Below are 24,556 nucleotides of genomic sequence, written 5' to 3' on the forward strand. Positions count from 1 at the left end.
TCTCTCCACTTGCTGTCTCATAGACGTACTGTTTCTCCTGCATGCCTCTTCTACAGATACTTCCATGGGCTGAATTATGAATTCTGCCCATGGAAGTATTCTCTTCCATGGGCAGAATTTTCTGAATTATCTTCTATAATTCCCGCTCTTTCTTTCAAAACAGTCCAAACGCGTGCCGCCACGAGCCAACATCCATTTACTGTCCAACTTCAAACTCACAGAACCAATTTTTCATCTTCCTCATTTATTCATTCAACTGCCGTTTTCTGGAACAACCTTCCTTCATACGTATTTCCTGAAAATTAGTCTACACAAGTTCAAGTCCAATGTCAACAGATATCTTCTTTCGTCTTCTCAACCTCCAACCCAAGAACGGTACTAAGTACTATAGGTTCTAATACCTCTCGTGTTTGGGGTTTACGTGAAAAAAAAAAAAAAAATCTTGTTGCCCTTCTCTATACACGCTCAACCAACTCAACATCCGTCCTAAAATGAGGCCTCCAGACCTGTTCGCAGTACTCAAGGCATGGCCTCACCATTGCCTTATATTGTCTTCAGACCTGGACATTGGGCTTGATATGCCATCATCAGTATCATTGATGGGTACAGAGAGCAGCAGCAGTGGACCCAGCACTGAGCCCTGGAGGACTCCACTAATAACATTGGTCCATCGGGAGCAGTGTCCATTGATTTCCACTCTCTGTCTTCTCCCACTCAACCATCCCTTTATCCATAGCAGCAACAAAAACATAAACTTAATTGAAAAAGAATGGCTGCACCATAGATGTTCTAAAATTTACTTTTGGCCAGTGATAGAATTTTTTAAACAAACTTCCATCTTGTGTCATTGAAGTGGGTAGTGTGAATAAATTTAAGGAAAAATTAGTCAAGACATTTTCTTCTGTGATAACTATGTCAGCTTGTCCTGGTTTGAGAGTCATGCTCCACAGTTTTCTTATGATAATGATGTATCCATTCGTATACTCATGGGCATGCCCAAGGTGTATCAATAATTTTTTTGCTGGAGTGATGCCCTTCACTGTAAAAAACTGAATTTCATTGCACTGCACTACCTTAGATGCACCATTTACTCCCGGAGGCTCACATCTGGTGAATATGGGCTTGGCACACCCAGGGCCCTGAGCTAGATATCATCATTCTTCTCTTTCTCAGTGATTCCCTTCTACTTCTCCTCCCCCTCTCTCTCTCTCTCTCTCTCTCTCTCTCTCTCTCTCTCTGGGTAATTCAGAAATTTTTTTTTTTTTTTTTTCTGTCTGGTACAGCATAACCCTCAGGCTTCCTTGCACCATATGGCTAATTATAATAATAATAATCTCAAAGGAATAATCATCTCCTTTTCTTTACTATCAAAATTCCCGTATATCAATGACAATACCCCATGACCTACTCTGGCAGCGTGTCTGCATTCCTCAGAAAACTTCATATCTGACTGAACAATTACTGCCAGATCTTTTTCATTTTCTATCACCCTAAGCATAATACCTCACAGTTGGTACGTTTCTCTGGGATTACTTCTACCCATATGAAGTATTTTGCATTTGTCAATGTTAAACTTTAGTTGCCACTTCTCAGCCCATCTGCCAAAATTTTCTAGATCCTGTTGCAGTAGCAGACTGCCATTATTGTCATTAACAACCCCTCCAACCTTTGTATCATCTGCAGACTTCGATATTTAGCCTGATATACCTTTATCAATATCATTGATAAATATACAAAACAACAGTGGGCCCAACACCGAACCCTAGAGGACTCCACTAATAACATTAGTCCAAGAAGTGCAGTGTCCACTGATTACCACTCACTGTCTTCTCCCACTCAACCATCCTTTTATCCATTGTAGTAACTTGCCCTTAATGCCATACTGCTCCAATTTGTACAGTTGTCTTCCATGTGTAACAGTGTCAAAAGCTTTCCTGAAACCCAAGTATATGATATCAAAATTATTTTTTGCATCCAGTTCCTTTGTAAGCACATCATAGTATCCAGTCAAATTTGTAAGACAAGACTTTCCCTTTACAAACCCATGCTGTGTCTGAATTATTACAGCAGTCTTGTGAAGATGATCCTGCAATGCATCTTTAACCAGTGATTCCATTATTTTCCCTGGAACAGAAGTTAAACTAACTGGTCTGTAATTACTCATGTTACCCTTAGATCCCCCTTTGTGAATTGGGGATACATTTGCACATCTACAGTCCATGGGGACTTTCTCCGAGACCAAGGATGCTCTCATAATTATGGCAAAGGGTTTGCTGCCTCCTTTAATAAGAGGATAGATCCCATCTCCCCCAGGTGCCTTTCTTATGTTTAACTTCAACAATTTCTCCTCCACTTTGCATGTACTCCAGCAGTAGATGTTCCCTCACACTTGCCAATTTGTCCATAAATGGGTAACATTAGCCAGAATTGTTGGAATCCCTGATGGAATCCGTACTTGCAATCATTGATCAGACGGAAGGTTTCTAGGTAGTTTAAGAGTTGGCAATTAATTGATTTCTCCATTACTTTAGAAAGAGTAGAAGTAATTGCTATGGGATGATGATTGGATGGGAGGGATTTGTCACCCTTTTTGGAACTGGCTGGAAAAGAGCAAATTTTCAAGCAGAAGGAAAAACACCTTTGGAATAAGAAAGTGAAAGAAGGCGGGAGGAGTAAGTTCAGGAGCACAGGTTTTGAGAACAATTGGAGAAATACCATCATGATCTGGGGCTTTCTTAGCATCAAGATTCGTCAAAATCCTTCTGACCTCCTTTTGATGGAAGACCACAGGAGGTATTGAATGGAATGTGTTGGGAATACTGGGATGTATTTCACCAAGATCATTAATACGCAAGTTGGAAGCAAAATAGTGCTAGCAGGTCAGCTTTATCCTTGGCTGAAGTGACAACAGAACCATCTGGTTTTGACAGAGGTGGGAGCAGAGATGGGCAAAAGTTGAGGCCAATAGCTTTGGCAAAAGACCAGAATGCTCGGCTACCATTAGGGCAAGAAGCAAGTTTTCTACTCTGATTAATAACTGCTTTACAATTGTTGTGAGCTTTGGTGTAGGCAGAAAATGAAACATGAAGTATTGGAAACAAGCCAGTTATGATATGCAACGTTCTTCTCTTGAACAGCCTTAACACATTTATTGGAAAACCAAGGTTTTAAGTACCATCAAGATTTTAAAAGTGTGAAATTAAGGATTCCATTCCTACAAGAATAATTTCACTGACACGATCTGAGCAAATGTTGACATCAGAAGTTTTGAAACAGTAGTCCAACCAAAGAAAAGAAATCTCACATGTCATCCCATTTTGCATTCTTGTAATGCCAAACAATACGAGGTTGGGAATAGCCATGAGATAAAGGCTATTTTGGAGAAGAGACAATCACCAAGTTGTGATCTGAGGTGCCTAAAGGACCCCTCACTTCAACTGTGTACTTAGAAGGGTTGTTTGTGAGAAAAGATCAAGCATGTTGGCTGTATGGTTAGGATTGTCCGATATTGTTGTAGGTAAACGAACAATCTGTGCAAGGTCATCAGTAATTGCAAAAGCCTCAACATCTTGACCAGCTGGGTCAGTGTGACTAGAAAATGGAAGCCAACTAGAGTTGTGAACATTAAAATCACCAAGGAAAATCACTTCACTGTTAGGAAAGTTGGACTGGAGAAAGTCAAGTTGCAAAGAGAGGAAGTCAATATAAGGAGCAAGCGAATGAAGCCAGCAGTGGGGAAGATGGATCGCAAAATAGCAACACATAAGACATACCAGGTATCCTTCCTGATGAGATAGAACACGCATTGAAGAAAATGAAGGATTAGAAAGCCCCAGGCGAAGGGTGCCTCTGTAGCCAGGTGGAAAGCAGCAGTGCATAACACATGCTTCTTGATTAGACCGGGGTTCGATCCCGTCACCACCAAATACGGAGGATGCGGAAAGGTCAGGGAATGACCACTGCATATTCCCGGAGCAATATGGCCTTAGTTGCTAATGCTCCTAAAAACCAAATAACAAACAAACCCCAGGCGAAGATGAAATTACTGTAGAGTTGTTAAATTTGGGAGGAAGGGACATGACACATAAACTGGCAAGGCTCTTCACAAAATACATTAGGAAATGCATGACCCCTAAAGAGTGGAATAAGGCATTCATAATTTTGCTGCATAAGAAAGGAGACAAATCAGAAATTGGAAATTATAGACCATTTAGCTTGTTATTCCATATTTACAAGTTGTTCACAATGGTCATCACTAACATATTAGAAAAAATACTTGTGAGAATTAGCCAAAATAGCAAGCTGGCTTTAGGACAGGATTCTCAACTATCGATCACCTTCATGTAATATCATGAAGAAAATGAATGTAAAACACCGTTATGTCTTGCATTTGCGGATTATGAAAAGGAATTTGACGCCATATAGCATAAGGTAATTTTTTGGGCACTGGAAAGACAAGGCATAGTCGCCCCATATGTTATGATTTTTAAGAAAATATATGAGAATGCTACCTCCATTATTAGACTAGACAAAGGCAGTAGCAAATTTAAAATTCTTAAAGGAGTTCGATAAGGAGACACAGTATCTCCGAAGGTGTTTACTTATGCCATTGAGGTAATTTTCAGAAGATTGGACTAGTCGCAGAAAGGAGTCAATATGAATGGAGAGTACCTGAACTGTACAATTTTCAGATGACAGTGATCATAAGCCACAATTCCAAAGAATTAGAGGAAAACCTTAATCAGTTATACAGAGTTAGTAAGGATTTTCAACTAAGATGAATAAAACAATGAATGATGAACAAATATGCCACAGGAAGGGATATAATCATTGAAGGAGTAGAAATTGAAAAGGTGGATTAAAATATACTTATCTTAGACAAGTCATTAGCTGTAACAATGATAAATGGCCAGAAGGCAAGAGAAGAATAAATTTGGATGGATATCACCAGGAAATATAGTCACAGAGGACAATATCCCAATTTGTCTGAAACATAAAATAATGAACCAAATTATACTCCCTACCATGACTTATGGAAGTGAAACTTGGGCACTCACCAAAAGAATGGAAGAGAAGCTGAAAACTATGTAGCAAAGAATGGAACGAATTATATTGGGAATGGGACTGTTAGATAAGAAGAGAAACACATGGGTTAGGCAGAAAATTCAAGTAAAGGACATTCTTATCAAAACTAAAGAACTGAAATGGACTTGGGCAGTACACATAGCTTGAAGATATGATGACAGATGGACTAAGAAAATAACAGAATGGTACCCAAGAGGAGCTAAAAGAAAATCTGGAAGATAACAATCGATAGATGAAATTCAAGAGTTCATGGGTAGTAAATGGATGGCCACTGCACAAAATAGAAAGAATTGGAAAGTTGCTGGAGAGGCCTTCATCCTGAATTGGATTGAAAATGGCTGATGATGATGAAGTTGCATGTTACAATGAAATTTAAAAATTAATTTAAAAAGGAGTACTGCCAAGATATTGCAGTGGTTATAATATTCAAACACATCTCATGGTTTTGCTCACATTGAATGCAAGCCTTTTGTTTCCTTCATGTAAATTATATCCCCATTGTAATGTTGCTTGCAGTTTCCTTACTTTATTTTTATGAATAGTTATCTTGTATAGTGACACACTCTCATTTCCCCTCTCCCATACTGCACATTGTCTTTAATTGCCATTGTGAAGAATAAGTGCACTACCCATGCATAATGCTTTCGTGATTCATTCTAGAGACACTATTTCATGAATTCATGAATTGCAGTTCACACCCTATGCAAACCTTAGACTTTAGGCGGATGATCATATTTCAGTGGTCTGGTTCTGTATTATCAGCCTGTTCTAATATATTGTAATTTTAATCACGATCTTTCTCTTTCGCATTCACAGCTCATCAGGAAGAAAGGTATGGAAAGCTTTTATCTTGATGTAGAGTATCGCGAATTTTCCTCTGTCATGATACAGTCTCTAGTTCGTCACTCTAAACAGTGCCAACAGAGTTTCAGATATGAATGCTTCAAAGCTCCCTTAGGGTAAGTAGTCTTCTAGTGAATTTTTAAATTATATTTGCCACCCTCACTATCATTTGCTGTGTGTGTGTGTGTGTGTGTGTGTGTGTGTGTGTGTGTGTGTGTGTGTGTGTGTGTGTGTGTGTGTGTGTGTGAGAGCTCAGTGATAATTGTTAATATCAAACAATAAATATGCACTCATATGGATGACTGTTTCTATGGCTGCATGTTAGAGAAGTAACAAGAGTAGGCAGTACTCTTGATCTGATTATCAGCAATGACTCTTCTTGCATTAAGAACCTACAGGTAAAGGATCCTCTGGGCAGCATACTGATGTGGGACTAACTTAAAGGCATAACTACTTTCAAGGGTAAAGAGAAGGGCTTTTGCTTCCCTTAGGGGTAACTACAGTGGTTTTAGATAGTTTTTAAATTCTATACAGTGAAACTATCTGATGATATTTCCAGCAGGAAATGCCGACTGGGCTAGCCGAGTGGGTAAAATACCTGCCCGGCAACCCAAAGGTCGCGGGTTCGATTCCCGCCTCGGGCTTGGATCAAAGTACTGCAAAAACCTTGGGAGGTGCAATATGGCCACAGAAGCCGATGCGCCAACAACTACCAAATCAAAAATCAAAAATCAATCCAGCAGGAAATACTAAATGGGAAGATTCAGGGAAATAATCATAGAAGCTGTTAGGCTTTTCATACCAGGTGACAACTCAGCGTTGTTATGGGCCTATATGAGAGTTTGAAGGACAGGGTGGATGCCCTCGAAAGATCTAAATTGAGGGGCCCATCAGGCTCTCAGCTGCCCACATCAACACAGGAGCTTGCACTTGGTCATCACACAACACAGCGGCAACCCCCAAGGCAGAATGCGCTGGTCCCACAGGAACTAGTAGTTGTTGGTGACTCTATTGTCAGGGAAACGGGAAACATGCTTTGTAAAAAGGATAGGTGGAACAGGACCAGGATATGTCTGCCAGGGGCAAAGGTTGATGACGTTGTAGAGCGGATATCATCTTTTAAGGGCACAAAAGATGATATAGTTGTACACGTTGGCACTAATGATATTAGGAGTAGGAGACCGGCAGAATTACTTAACAAGTACAGGTCACTGTTGAACAAAAGCCGAGAATTAGGGTTGAATTTGAAAGTGTCTGCAATTCTGCCCAGACACGATAGGAAGGAGTATATGATGAGAGCCTTGCCGATAAATTCGGCCCTGGAAAGAATGTGCAAAGCTCAAGGGGTACAATTTTTTTCAGCCTGGACTGTACTTGTTAACAGGAGAGACTGCTTCTATAGGGATGGGATACACTTAAATAGAAAGGGTGCAAGAATATTTGCTGATACTATCGAGGCAGTGTTAGATGGGTCGGAAAACTGATAGCTTGGGGGGGGGATACAAGGACTAATAGTTTAACAGTAGCTGTAGGCAGAGGTGAAGGTGATTCTTGCACAACTTCTATTAGAATAAGTAGCGACCTGGAGCGTGGGGTGTTGGGGGTTTCAGGGATGGATGGCAGTCATCCTGAAATAGGTGGGTATATGGGATGTGTTAGGGTAACTAGGAATAGGAGTAGGAGCATGTATGCTTGCATGTATACCAATGCTAGAAGTATAGTAAATAAATGTGATGAATTTGAAGTGTTGGTCAAGACATCAAAGGCGGATATTGTTGGGATAGCAGAGACGTGGTGTCACACAGATATAAGGAATGCTGAACTGGAATTTGGGGAGTACAATGTGTACAGAAAGGATAGACAGGATAGAAAGGGAGGAGGTGTTATGCTGTTAATTAAGAAAAACATAAAATCAAAAGAAGTGCATCCAGTTGATACAGATGAAAAGTGCACTGTTGAGTCAGTTTGGTGTGACATAAGCACTGCGAAAGCAAAAATAAGAGTAGGAGTGTGTTATAGGCCTAATGACTCGAATGAGTACAATGAACAATTTCACAGAGAAATAGAGTGGGCTAGTAAATCAGAATGTCTTATAATGGGGGATTTTAACTTCCCAGATATTGACTGGAACTTGTGGGTTGGTCACTCACACACTAGTCAGACTTTTGTGGATTTATTGGATGATTGTTTTCTGCAGCAGCATGTTCGAGAGGCAACCAGAGAAAGTAATACTCTTGATCTGGTTATCAGCAGTGATCATTTGTGTATTAAGAATTTGCAGATAAAGGAACCACTAGGTGGCAGTGATCACAATGTACTGATGTGGGATTTACTTAAAGATTTAATTACCATCGGGGGTAAAGGAAAGGGTTTTTGCTTCCTTAAAGGTGAGTACAGTGGTCTCCGACAGTTTTTAAATTCTGTACAGTGGGATCAACTGACGATGTTACCAACAGTAAATTCTAAGTGGGAAGCATTAAAAGAATTAATCGTGGATGCTAATAAAAATTTCATCCCTATTAAGAAATATTGTTCAAGGTTTAGGTCTAAATGGTTATCTAATGAACTAATGAGACTCGTAACAGAGAAGAAAAATGCATCAGATGCATATAAATTATCAACCGACTCAGAACCTTTTGGCAGATATAAGCTAGTCTGTAATCAGGTCACAAAGGAGGTTAGGCAGGCGAAGGCAGATTACGAGAAATCCTTGGCAAAAGATGCTAAGAAAAACATCAAGGATTTCTTTACTTATATAAACTCTAAAAGGAAGGGGATGAATCTGATTGGTCCACCTGACATCGATGGTGCTACTGTTGATGATCCTGCTCAGATAGCAAACAAACTGAATGAGTATTTTGCATCTACATTCACACATGAGGAATTATTAAGGTTTGAAAATGGCAGAAGGTTATCAAATTGTAGCAGGATACTTAATGATTTTGTAATAACTGAAAGCAAAGTGGAGGAGAAATTGTTGAAGTTAAACATAAGAAAAGCACCTGGGGTGGATGGGATCTATCCAGTTATATTAAAGTAGGCGTCAAAGCAACTAAGCAAACCCTTAGCCATAATTATGAGAGCATCCTTGGACTCATGGGAGGTTCCCACGGACTGGAGATGTGCAAATGTATCCCTAATTTACAAAGGGGGATCGAAGGGTGACACGAGTAATTATAGACCAGTTAGTTTAATTTCTGTTCCAGGTAAAATAATGGAGTCACTGGTTAAAGATGCATTGCAGGATCATCTAGACAAGACTGCAGCAATAATTCAGACACAGCATGTGTTTGTTAAGGGAAAGTCTTGTCTGACAAATTTGATAGGATATTATGATGTGGTTACAAAGGATCTGGATGTAAAAAATAATTTTGATATCATATATTTGGATTTCAGGAAAGCTTTTGACACTGTTGTGCATGGAAGACTATTGTACAAATTGGAGCAGAATGGTATTAAAGGTAAGTTCTAACTTCTGTCTATCTTCTGTCTGTAATTTCTGTCTTCTAACTTCTCCACTAATGCCGGTGTTCCCCAAGGTTCAGTTTTTCCCCCACTCTTTTCCCCTTATATTAATGACCTTCTTCCATTGACTGGAAATCCTATCCATAGTTTTGCCGATGATGGCACACTGCATTCCACTTTCCATTTTGTGAGAAACCTTGTCCTGCTCAATCAGCTTCTCGAAAATCTGCTACCAATTCCTTAAATGCCGATCTTCAGTTATTTCTCCAGTGGGGCAAAGACAACTTAGTTGATTTCAACCCTTCTAAAACTCAGTCTTGTCTTATATCTCTTGTCTATATTGAGGTGTATAAGGCCTTGAATGGGTTCAGCACCCTGAATTCTGATGGGATCCTTCCACTTGTTCAGATTACGAACCTAAGGGGGCATAAATTCAAATTAAGAAAAGACAGATGTAGATTAGATGTGTGGAAATTTGCCTTTAGCCAGCGGGTGGTTAATTGCTGGAACAAACTTCCATCTGTCGTTGTGGAAGTTGATAGGTTAAATAAATTTAAGGAGGAACTGGACAGGCATTTGGAGGGAATGGTGTGATTTTTTTTTTTTTTTTTTTTTGGCTGATGCTGCATAAGCTCATACATTTGCTTTCTTGCATCACTTTTTGTGAGATAGTAGTAGTACTACTACTACTACTATCTCACAAAAAGGATTCTTCTGCTCCTATGCTTATCTTTAGTGACACTCCGATTTCTAGGCAAAATGATATATCTCTTTTGGGGATTACCCAGACTTCTAATCTCTCTTGGCACAAGCACACCATTACAAATATTGCTTCCTCTGCATCTAAAAAACTTGGTTTTCTCTTTCGCTCTCACCTTTACTTTTCTTCCAAACAGCTGCTCACTCTGTATAAATCACAAATCCGCCCTGCCATGGAATATTGTTCCCACATCTGGGGTGGTGCCCCCAAAACCTCTCTCAGGCTTCTTGATTCCATTCAGAAGAGGGCAGTTAGGTTAATTAATGATTCATCTCTAACAGAGTCTCTCCACTCACTTTCTCATAGATGCACTGTTTCTGCTGCATGCCTCTTCTACAGATACCTCCATGGGCACTGTTCTTCTGAATTGGTTTCTATAATTCCCGCTCTTCCTTTCAAAACAGTCCGAACACGTGCCGCCACCAGCCAACATCCATTTACTGTTAAACTTCAAACCCACAGAACCAACTTTTCATCTTTCTCATTTATTCATTCAACTGCTGTTTTCTGGAACAACCTTCCTTCATACGTATTTCCTGAAAATTACAATCTACAGAAGTTCAAGTCCAATGTCAACAAATATCTTCTTTCGTCTTCTCAACCTCCAACCCAAGCATGGTTCTAATACCTCTCGTGTTTGGGGTTCACATAAAAAAAAAAAAAAGTTGCTACAATGAATAAAAGGATGGTTAAGTGGGAGAAGACAGAGGGTGGTAATCAATGTTGTTTTGTCTATTGTTGTTTTGTATATTTATCAATGATATTGTTGAAGGTATATCAGGCTTAATGTCGAAGTTTGCAGATGATACAAAGGTTGGCAGGGTTGTTAATGACAGTAATGGCATGTGCTACTGCAACAGGATCTAGATAATTTGGGCAGATCGGCTAAGAAGTGGCAACTGAAGTTTAACCTTGATAAATGCAAAGTACTGCATATGGGTAGAAGTAACCCCAGAAAAACGTACCGTGTGGTACTACACTTAAGGTGGTAGAAAATGAAAAAGACCTTTGAGTAATTGTGCAGTCAGATATGAAGTTTTCTGAGCAATGCAGGCAGGCTGCCAGGGCAGGTCATGGGGTTTTGTCAATGATATATAGGAATTTTGCTAGCAGGGAGAAGGAGGTGATTGTCCCTCTGTATAAGGTAATGGTCACGCCACGCCTTGAGTACTGCGTTTAGGTCTGGAGGCCTCATTTTAGGAAGGATGTAGATTTACTTGAGCATGTACAGAGAAGGGCAACAAGATTGGTGAGGGTAATGAAGGGATCCTCTTACCAAGAGAGGCTTAAGTTCTGCAAATTGCAGTGGCTGGAGACTAGGCACCTACGCGGTGATCTGATTGAGGTGTATAAGGCCTTGAATGGGTTGAGCATGCTGAATTCTGATGGGATTCTTCCACTTGTTCAGATTACGAACCTAAGGGGGCATAAATTCAAATTAAGAAAGGACAGATGTATAAGGCCTTGAATGGGTTGAGCACGCTGAATTCTGATGGGATCCTTCCACTTGTTCAGATTACGAACCTAAGGGGGCATAAATTCAAATTAAGAAAAGACAGGTGTAGAATAGATGTGCAGAAATAAATTTGCCTTTAGCCAGCGGGTGGTTAATTGCTGGAACAAACTTCCATCTGTCGTTGTGGAAGTTGATAGGTTGAATAAATTTAAGGAGGAACTGGACAGGCATTTTAAGGGAATTGTGTGATTTTTTTTTTTTTTTTTTTTTTGGCTGATGCTGCATAAGCTCATACACTTGCTTTCTTGCATCACATGCCACTACTACTACTACCAACTAAGAAATACCATTCCAGGCTTAGACCTAAATGAATGCCAGATGAACTGATGTGTCTTGTGGCAGAGGAGAAAAATGCATGGGTTGCATGTAAATTATCTGGTGACTATGGTAGATATAAACTAGTCTATAATCAAGTCACCAAGGAGGTTAGGCAAGCTAAGGCAGATTACAATAAATCTGAAAAATGATGCCAAGAAATGTAACAGACTTCTTTACTTATATTAAGAGTAGAAGGAAGGGGTTTTATCACATTGATCCACTTGATGACAATGATTTAATTGTTGACAACCCTACCCAGGGTGCTGACAAACTGAAAAGGTATTTTGCATTTACAATCACATACAGAAGTTCTTTATTGAAGGGAATTCCACAAGTTCATCAGAATCTAACAGGGAGTTCAATGATTTTGTGATAACCAAGAGGAATGTGGAAGAGAAATTGTTGAAGCACAACATAAAAGGGGTGCCTGGGGTGGATGAGGTCTATTCAATTATATTAAGGGAGGCAGCATTGGAAGTAAGCAAACCCTTAGCCATAATCATGAGAGCATCTTTGGATTCAGGAGAGGTCCCAATGGATTGGAGATGTACAAATGCGCCCCCACTTCACAAAAAGAGAGATCAGAAGATGACACAAGGAATTACACACCTGTTAGCATTTCTAGACAGTAATGCAATTATACCAGTTATAACATGGATTTTTTAAGGGGCAATCTTGTCTAACCAATCCGATTGTATACTATGATGCAGGAACAAAGGAACTAGATGCAAAAAGTAATTTTAATGTTATATACACTTGTATTTCAGAAAAGGTTTTGATACTGTTGCACATAAAGGACTGCTGTACAAATTGGAGCAGTGTTACTGTTCCAATTTGTACAGCATTCTGGATAATATAATTGTCGAGTGGGAGAAGATAGAGAGTAGTTATTAATGGATACAGCTCTTCATGGACTAATGTTATTAATGGAGTCTCCCAGGTTCAGTGTTTGGTCCTTTGTTGTTTTTTATATTTATTAATGAGATTATTGAAGATATATCAAGCTTAATGTCTAAGTTTTAATTTTTTTTATCATCTATAAGGTTGGCAGGGTGGTTAATGATAGTAATCATTACTGTTGGGGGTGGTTACCTATGGTGGTTAATGATTACTATCATTAACCACCCTATGTAAGCCGCTTCAACAAGATCTAAACAAATTAGGCCAGTGGAGAAATGGCGGTTGAAGTTTAACAGTGATGAATCCAAGCTACTGCATATAGGTAGCAGTAATCCAGCTTAACATACCAACTGTGTGGTATTCACTCAGAACAGTGGAAGCCACACAGTTTGTATGTTAATCTGGGATTAACATATTGAAGATACATTTCAGTATGTTTTTTTTATATGTTAATCCCTTAAAAACCTCGATCAGAATGAAATTCTTTAAGCAATGCAGACAGGCTGCCAGGACAGTTCATGGAGTTTTGTCAATGATATACAAGAACTTTTCTAGCAGGGACAAGGAAGTGACTATCCTGTTGTGTAAGGCAATGGTTAGGCTGCATCTTTAGTACTGCATACAGTTCCTCAGGCCTCATTTTAGGAAGAATATAAATCTGCTATAATGGGTGCAGAGAAAGGCAATAAGATTGGTGAAAGGAATGAAGGCTTTAGTTCTGGAAATTGCAGTGTCTTAAGAATATGCACCTGTGAGGTGATCTGAATGAGGTTTTTAAGGTTTTGAATTGATTGAGCAAGCTCATTGCTGATGGCATTCTTCCCCTTGCTCAGACTACACACAAGGGGGGGGGCTAAATTCAAATTGAGGAAAGATGGTTGCTGGATAGATATGACGTGGTTTACCTTTAGCCAATGGGTCATTGACTGTTGGAACAAACTTTCATCTGTTTTTATGGAGATGAGCAGTTTGAATAAATTTAAGGAAGAAGTAGAGAACTTATTGGAGGGGATGGACAAGTGATGTGGGATTTTTTTTTTCTGGCTGATGCTTTATAATTGCTCCTTGCACCATACGCCACTAACAATAACAATGGGAGTGCAATTAGCCCAGTGGTTACAACACTGGACTGGCAATATCTTGGACCCTGGATCGAATCCCACTGCTGGGAATTGCAGAGGGAAAAAAAATAATTGCAAAAATCTCTTTATTTGACCAATCTCCCAAAGGTTGAAGTGATGAATGGAAGAGAAACTATAGGCCAACAGTTTGTTTGTTTGTTTCGGAATTTATTGGGCGCATCGGCAACTATGGCCATAGTGCGCCACAGGCCAACAGAACACAGAACAAAACGACAAGGAACCACCAGCCTGGGAAAGAAGGCTACAGCAGAAGATAGAAGAGGTGAGTGAAGATTGGCCAACTGACCTAGTACCAATGACGTAACAGTAGGAAGAAGCTCATCAGAAAAGTGAAGGTCATCCTCAAGAAACACAACATCCACAACAAACGAGACCTAAAATCAGAGGATTGAAGAATACCTTGACTCCTACAAGCCGTAACTCCAGGCACTCAGCAAGAGACTTTGCCATTACAAGGGTAGTACCCAGAGAAAAACAGACAACAGAATATTTGATGAAAACTAGAGAGCCTTCTGTAGGAAAATTGGACAAGAGGAGAAGGAAGGGAATGGACCCCCCCCCCGCAAACTAGAAGGTACTCAAAATTCTGGAGAAACCTTTGGAGCAGCAAAGTTAGCCACAATGGCTGTGCCCCTTGGATACATCTAGAAAGGAAGAAAACCAAGAACATTCAAAAGATGACAGAATGGGAGATTTGAGAGGAGGAAGTACAGCAGTTAATCAGGAAGTCCCACAACTGGTGAACCTCAGGAATACTGGTACAAGAAATTCAGCTACACACACACACACACACAGGCACATAGCAGAGAAATTTTAGCATTAGCATTAGTAGAGGCATATGATGCAAGAAAGCAAGCTTATTCAGCATCAGCCAAAAAAAAAAAAAAAAAAACCACTCCCATTTCACCCCTCCGTTCGTTCGAAATACCTGTCCAGTTGAGCTTTAAATTTGTTTAGGCTATCAACTTCAACAACAAGTGATGGAAGTCGGTTCCACCAACCAACCACCCGCTGGCCAAAGGCAAATTTCCGCACATCTATCCGACATCCGTCCTTCCTCAATTTGAATTTATGCCCTCTGAGGTGATTATTCTGAGCAAGATGAAGAATCCCATTGGCATTGAGCATGCTCGAACCATTCAAAGCCTTATACACCTCTATCAGATCACCTCGCCGGTGCCTAGTCTCCAGACACTGCAATTTGCAAAACTTAAGCCTTTCTTCGTAAGAGCAACCCTTTGTTCCATTTACTAATCTTGTTGCCCTTCTCTGTACCCGTTCCAGCAGCTCTACATCCTTCTTGAAATGAGGCCTCCAGACCTGTATACAGTACTCAAGATGTGGCCTAACCATTGCCTTATACAAGGGAATAATCACCTCCTTATCCCTGCTAGAAAAATTCCTATATATCATTGACAAGACACCATGAGCTACTCTTGCAGCTCGTCTGCACTGCTCAGAGAACTTCATATCTGCCTGCACAATTACCCCCAGGTCCTTTTCATTCTCCACCACTGTCAGTGTAGTACCGCAGAGTTGATACGTTGCTCTGGGGTTACTGTTTCCCATATGTAGTACTTTACATTTGTCAATGTTAAACTTCATTTGCCACCTCTCAGCCCATCTGTTCAACCTTTCCAGATCCTGTTGCAGCAGCATAGCGTCAGTAGTGTCCTTAACGACCCTGCCAACCTTTGTATCATCTGCAAACTTGGACATTAAACTTGATATCCCATCATCAATATCATTCATAAACACCGAAAACAACAACGGACCCAACACCGAACCTTGAGGAACTCCACTAATAACATTAGTCCACGTTGAGCAGTGTCCATTGATTACCACTCTCTGTCTTCTGCCACTCAACCATCCCCTTATCCATAGCAGCAATTTGCCTCCAATGCCACACTGCTCCGATTTGTGCAGCAGTCTTCCATGTGCAACAGTATCGAAAGCCTTTCTAAGATCCAAATATATAATATCAAAGTTATTCCCTGCATCCAGTTCTTTTGTGACTACATCATAGTATCCAATCAAATTGGTCAGGCAAGACCTGCCCTTAACAAAACCATGCTGCGTCTGAGCTATGACAGAATTCTTGTCTAGATGATCCTGCAGTGCTTCTTTAACCAGTGCCTCCATTAATTTACCTGGAACAGAAGTTAAACTAACAGGTCTATAATTACTTGTGTCAGCCTTTGATCCTCCTTTGTGAATTGGGGTTACATTTGCACATCTCCAGTCTATGGGTACCTCCCCTGAGTCCAAAGAAGCTCTCATAATTATGGCTAGGGGTCTGCATACTTCCCCTGCTGCCTCCTTTAATATAACTGGATAGATCCCATCCACCCCAGGTGCCTTTTTTATGTTTATCCTCAACAATCTCTCCTCCACTTTCCTCTCAGTTATTACAAAATCATCCAGCTCATTGCCACTGTTTACTTTACCTACATCATTCTCCTTCCTGAATAACTCCTCATGCGTGAATGTAGATGCAAAATACTCGTTTAGATTGTTAGCCACCTGAGCAGGATCCTCAACTGTTGAACCATCAATATCCAGTGGACCAATCTGATTCATCCCTTTCCTTCTCAAGTTCAAGTATGTAAAGAACTCTTTTCTGTTTTTCTTTGCATCCTTTGCCAAGGATTTTTCGTAGTCTGCCTTTGCCTGCCTAATCTCCTTTGTGACTTGGTTACAGACCAACTTATATCTATCATAGGCTTCCATGTCACCCATTAATTTGTATGTATCCCATGCATTTTGCTTCTCTGCCACATGTCTCATTAGTTCATCTGACAACCATTTAGGCCTAAACCTTGAACAATATTTCTTAGTTGGTATGTAAAGCCTGGTAGCCTCCAAGATTAGTTCCTTGAATGCTTCCCATTTTGAGTTTGCTGTTTGTAACATCATCAGTTGGTCCCACTGTACAGAATTTAAATACTGTCTCAGACCATCATAGTCTCCTTTACGAAAACAAAAACCCTTCCCTTTACCTCTGATGGTAGTTACCTCCTTGAGTAAATCCCACTTCAACACACTGTGATCACTGCCACCTAGTGGTTCATTTATCTGCAGGTTCTTAATGCATGAAGAATCACTACTGATAATCAGATCAAGAGTATTGCTCCCTCTTGTTGCCTCACGAACATGCTGATGTAGAAAACAATCATCCAATAAATCCACAAAAGCCTTGCTAGTGTGCGAGTGTCCAACCCACAAATTCCAGTCAATATCTGGGAAATTAAAATCCCCCATTATAAGACTCTCTGATTTACTGGCCCACTCTATTTCCCTGTACAATATCTTATTATACTCATCAGAGTCATTAGGCCTATAGCACACTCCTACTCTCAATTTTGATTTCCCTATGCTTATGTCACACCAAACTGACTCGACACTGCCCTGTCCATCGATGTCGACTGGCTTCACTTCCTTGGACTTTATGTGTTTCTTAATTAATAGCATAACCCCTCCTCCCCTCCTGTCCTGTCTATCCTTTCTATACACATTGTATTCCCCAAATTCCAGTTCCGCATTACTTATATCTGTGTGACACCATGTCTCTGATATCCCAACAATATCTGCCTTTGATGTTTTGAGCAACCTCAATTTCATCAAATTTATTTACCAAACTCCTAGCATTGGTGTACACGCAGGTATACATGCACCTGTTTCTATTCTTAGCTACCCTAACACAACCCATGTGTTTACTTGTACCGCAATGACTACCAGCAGTCTCTGAAATATCCTGCATCTTGTTTTTCAGACTTCTGCTCATTTCAATAGAAGCAGTGCAAGAATCACTTCCACCTCTGCCAGTGGCTACTGTTAATCTATTAGTCCTTGTATCCCCCCCAACTAGCAGTTTTCCGACCCACCTAACACTGCCTCGACAGCATCAGCAAAAATTCTTGCACCCTTTCTATTTAAGTGTATCCCAGCCCTGTAGAAGCAATCTCTCCTGTTAACAAGTACAGTCCAGGCTGAAAAAAATTCTACCCCTTGAGCCTTGCACAATCCCTCCAGGGCCGAATTGATCGACAAGGCTCTCATCATATATACTCCCTCCTATCGTGTCTGGGCAGAATTGCAGACACTTTCAAGTTCAACCCTAATTCACGGCTTTTTTTCAACAGTGACCTGTACTTGCTAAGTAATTCCGCCGGTCTCCTACTTTTAATATCATTGGTGCCAACGTGTACAACAATATCACCTTTTGTGCCCTTAAAAGATGATATCCGCTCTACAACGTCATCAACCTTTGCCCCTGGCAGACATACCCTGGTCCTATTCCACCTATCCTTTTTACAAAGCATGTTCCCCGTTTCCCTGACAATAGAGTCACCAACAACTACTAGTTCCTCTGGGACCAGCGCATTCTGCCTAGGGGGCTGCTTCTGTGTTGCCTGATGACCAAGTGCAAGCTCTGGCGTTGATGTGGGCAGCTGAGAGCTTGATGGGCCCCTCAATTTATTTCCTTCGAGGGCATCCACCCTGTCCTTCAAGCTCTCATAAAGGCCCATAACAACGCTGAGTTGTCGCCTGATTTCCTTGCACTCCTTACATCGTGCACACACAAAGACATCTCCCTTGGCAGTATCATGTCCCATACCCGACTGCTCCGCAAACATCAAGCAAACAGTGCATTTTAATAGAATGTGATTCAGAGGGCAACTGCCCCCCTCAGTTCTCCCCTGAACCACAGCACTCCCATTAGCTTGAGCCTTTTGCTTTGCTGCTCTGGTCAGAGTCATGATTCCGATTTAATTCAATGAAATTCAAAACAAAAATTAAATCCTTAAGTTATATCCCAAAACAGTTATGTTATATATAAAAATTTTTTTCGGTATCTAGTGTTTTCTAAGAGTTCCCTTTATACAACTTCCGTATCACGTGTACCACTATAGTTATGTATTAATTATTTGTTACGATTAAGTCGTTATATATATTTATAGAGTTAAAAATACAATTTAATTGACATTAAAGTTTATCAAGATTAATAGATTTACTGATTAATTGACAATATTATATTATGCACTATACTACACTAAGCTTATGCTATCGTGTAAAAATGGCGGGAATTCACGAACGGTATTTCTACGGACTCGTAAGTATTGATTAGCTTCCAAATCTCGCTATCTCAATTTAGAATAAACTAAGTATCCTGATTAGGTCTATAATCTACTTATAGAAGATAATTTGATATAACAATTGGTTAATAAATCGACCAAATTTGGTTAAAAAAAAAAAGACCTCTCGTTCAATTTGTGACACGTGGATTTGATACCGTTACCGATACTAAGTAATATCTACAAAATCTCTGTCTAAGTTAAACTTTAAACTAAGTATCGTAACTAGGAATATAAAGCTACTCTAGAAAATAAGTTAATATGACAATTTAAACTAATAAAGCAGAAAATAAATCAGGAAAAACTTCTCTGTTTGAAGAGCTTTAAGGAGCAACGTCTGCACAGGCTAAACTCGCACCCAAAAAAAAAAAAAAAAAAAAAAATTTTCTCAGATAATAAGGCACCCTGACACAATCCCAGAGTCTCTGACTCATGGATTCACCTACCTGAAGGCTAAGGGCAAAGACACCACAAACCCTGCAAAGCTCAGACCAATCAGCTGTCTCTCAACGATGTACAGGATACTGGCCAGCTGCATAACTACGAATATATCAAACCATTTGGAGAGCCAAGACATCATGGCCTAGGAGCAGAAGGAATGTAGGCAGATGGGGCAGAGTATGCAAGGAGCAATTTACCTTTGATGCTGCAGGTTTTAGAGCAAGCCTACAAGAAGCACCGCAACTTGTATGCGGCCTACATTGACTACCTCAAGACCTTTGATTCCATGCCCCATAGCCTGCTGATAGAGACACTGAAGATCTACTGTCAACTTGACTCTGACACACTTCCTAGAAGCAGCCATGGCAAATTGCAGGACCACTATCAAGGTCAAAAACATCATGACCAGACCAATACCCATCAGAAGAGGAATCTTCTGGGGAGATGTCCTGAGCCCACTATGGTACTGAACTCACTGTCCACCATGCTCTGCTATGTGCTTGTGAGTGCAGCAGGAGGAATAACATGTATCCTCCCTCACCCAATGTACGTGTATGACATCAAACTCGGTGCTGCAACTGAAAATCAACTCCAACAGCTACTTTGGATCACTGAAGAGTTCAGCACTAAAAAAAAAAATGCAAGACCTATGGATGGCATCAGGGAAATTCAGTCAGCTGGAACTACCAGCTGAAAACAAGTGGAAAGATTCAAGTCACAAAAACAGAGTGACCTACAAATATCTGGGGATGATGCAGAATAAATAGTTAGAACACAAAGAGATAAAGGCCCACCTGACTGAGAAATACCATCAGATACTGAGAATCCTGCTAAAATCAAAGCTGAATGGTGGGAACATGATCACAGCCATTACACTTTTGCAGTCCCTGCACTAACATACTCCTTTGAGATCATAGATTGAACCAACACTAAGCTGGAAAAGATTATGAGATCGACCAATATAATGATGACAGAGAGCTGCTAACACCACCTGAAGTCGGCCATCAAGTTACTGATCATAGCCCATAAAGGAGGGAGGGGATTGAGTGACCTCACTGAACAAGAGAAGAAGGTGATTAAGAACCTGTGTAATCACTTCCAGAAAAACAGTGCCAATCGACCAAGCCATAAGAAAGATAGGCACAACCTTAACAAGGAGACTACACTGACAGAGACAGGAGAAACAAAGACAGAAAGATGGTCAAGGAAGACACTCTGTGGCAGGCACTACAGTGATCTCCATCAAGACAACATAGATAAGATAGCCTCCAACACTTGGCTCACGTACTGAAGGCTCTTCCCTGAGAGCAAAGGATTCATGCTCTCAATCCAAGACCAGGTAATCAACACTAGGAACTACAAGAAATACATCACTAAGGACCCCAGAATAACAGATAACACATTGACAATACCTCCTGGCCTCAGAAACAATCCAGCACATCACTGTGGGATGCAGGGTGATCACCCAGATGGATTACACTCACAGACATGACCAGGTGGCTAGGATAATACATCAGAAGCTAGTGCAAAAATACCTGGAAGTCAGAGAAATTTGGCATATGGAACAAGTAATGACCATCCCGATCATCGTGTTAACTACCAGCATGGTGCGGCGCCTCTGTAGCCAGGTGGGAAGGAGCAGCAGTGCGTAGCACACGCTTCTTGATTAGACCCGGGTTCGAGCCTGTCACCACCAAATACGGAGGATGCGGAAAGGTCAGGGAATGACCACCGCATGGAACTCCAGAAAGCCGCAATTCTGAACACCTGTAGAATAGTAAGAGTTTCTCAACTAATAGTAACAATAATAATATTAACCAGACACAACCAACCTCCCCATGTACCAGTACCTGTCAATAGAAAAAATCCCACAAAGGAGAAAGTTGCCTTTTTTTTTTTTTTTATAAAAAGAATAATAATAATTTAGCAGCTTTCTCAAAGACTAAAAGCTTGCTAAAATCGAAATTGAATGGCAGGAACATGATCACAGTCTTAATGCAGTGTATGTCCGAGACTATGTTCCAGTCTATGGCTGAACTGTTATGCAGTTCCAATATGAACATACTCCTTCGAGATCATTGATTGGGCCAACAATCTATGATCCCGAGCTGGAAAATATCAGGAGATTGACCAGGATAATGCTAAAAGCTTGCTAAAATCGAAATTGAATGGCAGGAACATGATCACAGTCTTAATGCAGTGTATGTCCGAGACTATGTTCCAGTCTATGGCTGAACTGTTATGCAGTTCCAATATGAACATCATATGAGCACACAACATTCAACTGTAAGAAAGAGATACCACTCACAAAGACTGAAGAAACACGGACAGAAAGATTGGCAAAGAAGGCACTCCATAGCAAACACTACAGTGATCTCCATCAAGACTAAATAGATAACATGGCTTCCAGTGCAAGGCGCCTCTGTAGCCAGATGGGAAGGAGCAGCAGCAGCAGTAGTGCGTAGCACACGCTTCTTCTTGATTAGACCGGGGTTCGAGCCCGTCACCGCCAAATACGGAGGATGCGGAAAGGTCAGGGAATGACCACCGCATATCCCAGAGCAATATAGCCTTAGTTGCTAATGCTCCCAAATAACAAAAAACAAAAGCTTCCAGTGCAGGGTAACAAAGACTAAAGGGTTCATGCTTGTTATCCAAAACCAGGTAATCATGTCCCCGATGAATCTTAAAGTTAGAAAGTGATGATGAAAAGGAACCTTCTGTGGTTGAACAAGAAGTTTCATTGAAAGACCCTCACTCATCAAAGATTAGAACATGTACATTTTCAGACTGAAGCAAAACCATTTGGTTTTGCGGGAAATTTCATTACGGATGATTTGATTTGATTTTGGATTTTATTGGTGCATTAGCAACTAGGGCTATAATGCGCCAAGACCAGGTATATATAAAAATTAATATATAAATATAAAACCTAATTAATTAGGCCACCATGTCCAGATTTAATAACAATATTTAAAAAGATAAATCAATAAAAGAAATAACAATAACATATAAATTTTAAATATGATTAAAAACTTTTATTGCTTTCAAAAAGCTAAAATTGATAAAATTGTGCCACAAGACTCACACATAGGAGGGTCATCAGCCCTCAACAAAAAAGAATGTGTCAAATGGCTATGTCCTATGTGGGTCCAGGCAAGAACAACTTCCTCCTTACGATTCCTGCGCAGACTAGACTGCCACGGTTCTAGTCTGCAGTCTGTCTATTCCACGAATCCTGCCATTGGGAATGTATTTTCTCGTGTATTATTTACCTGTAGTCTGAATAGGGGACTGACAGGCAGCGATTATTATTGAGAATTTCTGATTTGGCTGCAGTGTCAGCCAAATCAGCAATTTGGCTGAAACTGCAGTTATTAAAGCCTGTAACACGCTGAGAGAGTCAGAATATAAAATGAACCGTTGGTATTGGCATTTACTGATGTGATCCAAAGCTAACTCAATAGCGTGCAGCTCTGCAGTAAATATGCTGCATTCAGAGGGAATCTGCTCCGATGTAGTGCTGTCTCTAAAGACAGCAGCAGATCCCACATATGACTCCGATTTGGAACTGTCTGTGTAAACTGGCGCGAAGTCAGAATGTTCAGCTCGGTGTGCTGAATAAAGCTGCAGGTAGACTGATGATGGAGTGTCCGACTTTCCCCAATTTCTAAGGGATAAGTCACATGCTGGGAGATGAGCATGCCAGGGTGGAAAGGGTTGCTTTGGTGTTTGAGCAACCTTGTCTACCTTGATATTAAGTTCATTGAGTAGCTCTTGGAGACGAATACCAAAAGGATGATTGGCAGTCTTATGGGTATTGTACAAGTTTTCCCATCGTGGCTCAAAAACGAATGGCCACGTTGGATGGTCTGGCAGGGATTTCAGTTTTAAAGCGTACTTTAAAGACAATTGCTTACGTCAAAGCGATAACGGTGGTTTGTTTGCTTCGATGTATAAACTCTGGACAGGAGATGTTCGAAATGCTCCAGTAGCGATACGTAGAGCCTGATGATGGACAGGGTCCAGCCATCGAAGGGCACTGTCTCTGGCTGAAGAATATACTTGGGACCCATAATCTAATTTGGATCGCAAATGTGCACGGTAAAGCCGTAGAAGGGTGCATTGGTCTGCACCCCAAGATAAAGAGGAAAGCGAGCGGAGCATATTAAGGCCTCTTGTGCACTTTGTGCGGAGTTGACGAATATGATCCAAAAAGGTCAGTTTTTTATCGAATATGAGTCCCAAGAATTTTGTGTTCGCTGCTACTGGAATAGCATTTTGTCCGAGCCTTAATTCAGGTTCAGGATGAAGATTACGCTTGCGACAAAAGTGTATGCAAATGGTCTTCTCCGGCGAGAACCTGAAGCCATTACCAAGTGCCCAGGAATTCAGACTATCAATGGCTTTCTGCAGTTGTCTTTCAATAACCCTCATGTTGCACGACTGACAAAAAATGCTAAAGTCATCAACATAGAGGGCACTGTTTACAGTTGGAGGAAGTTGTTCTGTGATTGAATTTATTTTGATGGCGAAAAGTGTGACACTTAATACTGATCCTTGTGGTACACCCTCCTCTTGGCTGAAGGAAATTGGCGTCTCCGTAGCCAGGTGGGAAGGAGCAGCAGTGCGTAGCACACGCTTCTTGATTAGACCGGGGTTCGAGCCCGTCACCACCAAATACGGAGGATGCGGAAAGGTCAAGGGAATGACCACCGCATATTCCCGGAGCAATATGGCCTTAGTTGCTAATGCTCCTAAAAACCAAACAAACAAACAAACAAACTGAAGGAACGAGAGAGAGTGAGGATCCTATACGAACTTGGAAAGATCGATTGGCTGAAAAGTTTTGAATAAAAAGGGGGAGATGCCCTCTAAGGCCTAGGCTATGTAAATCTTTTAAAATGCCAAATCTCCAAGTTGTGTCATACGCTTTCTCCATGGCAAAGAA

At 40.7% G+C, this 24,556-nt stretch overlaps 1 protein-coding gene across 1 annotated transcript in view; it reads left to right on the forward strand.

The window, feature by feature from the left end:
* Nucleotides 1-24,556, forward strand: part of LOC150081798 (axotactin-like) — a 638,696-nt gene that overhangs the window by 199,826 nt on the left and 414,314 nt on the right. The window contains exon 14 of the mRNA XM_090378896.1: nt 5,902-6,044. Coding sequence (XP_090235022.1) covers nt 5,902-6,044 — 143 coding nt within the window. The remainder of the gene's footprint in view (nt 1-5,901; nt 6,045-24,556) is intronic.

Source organism: Mastigoproctus giganteus, chromosome 8 (assembly GCF_048544385.1).
Source record: "Mastigoproctus giganteus isolate SK-2022 chromosome 8, ASM4854438v1, whole genome shotgun sequence".
NCBI classification, from domain to species: Eukaryota; Metazoa; Arthropoda; class Arachnida; order Uropygi; family Thelyphonidae; genus Mastigoproctus; species Mastigoproctus giganteus.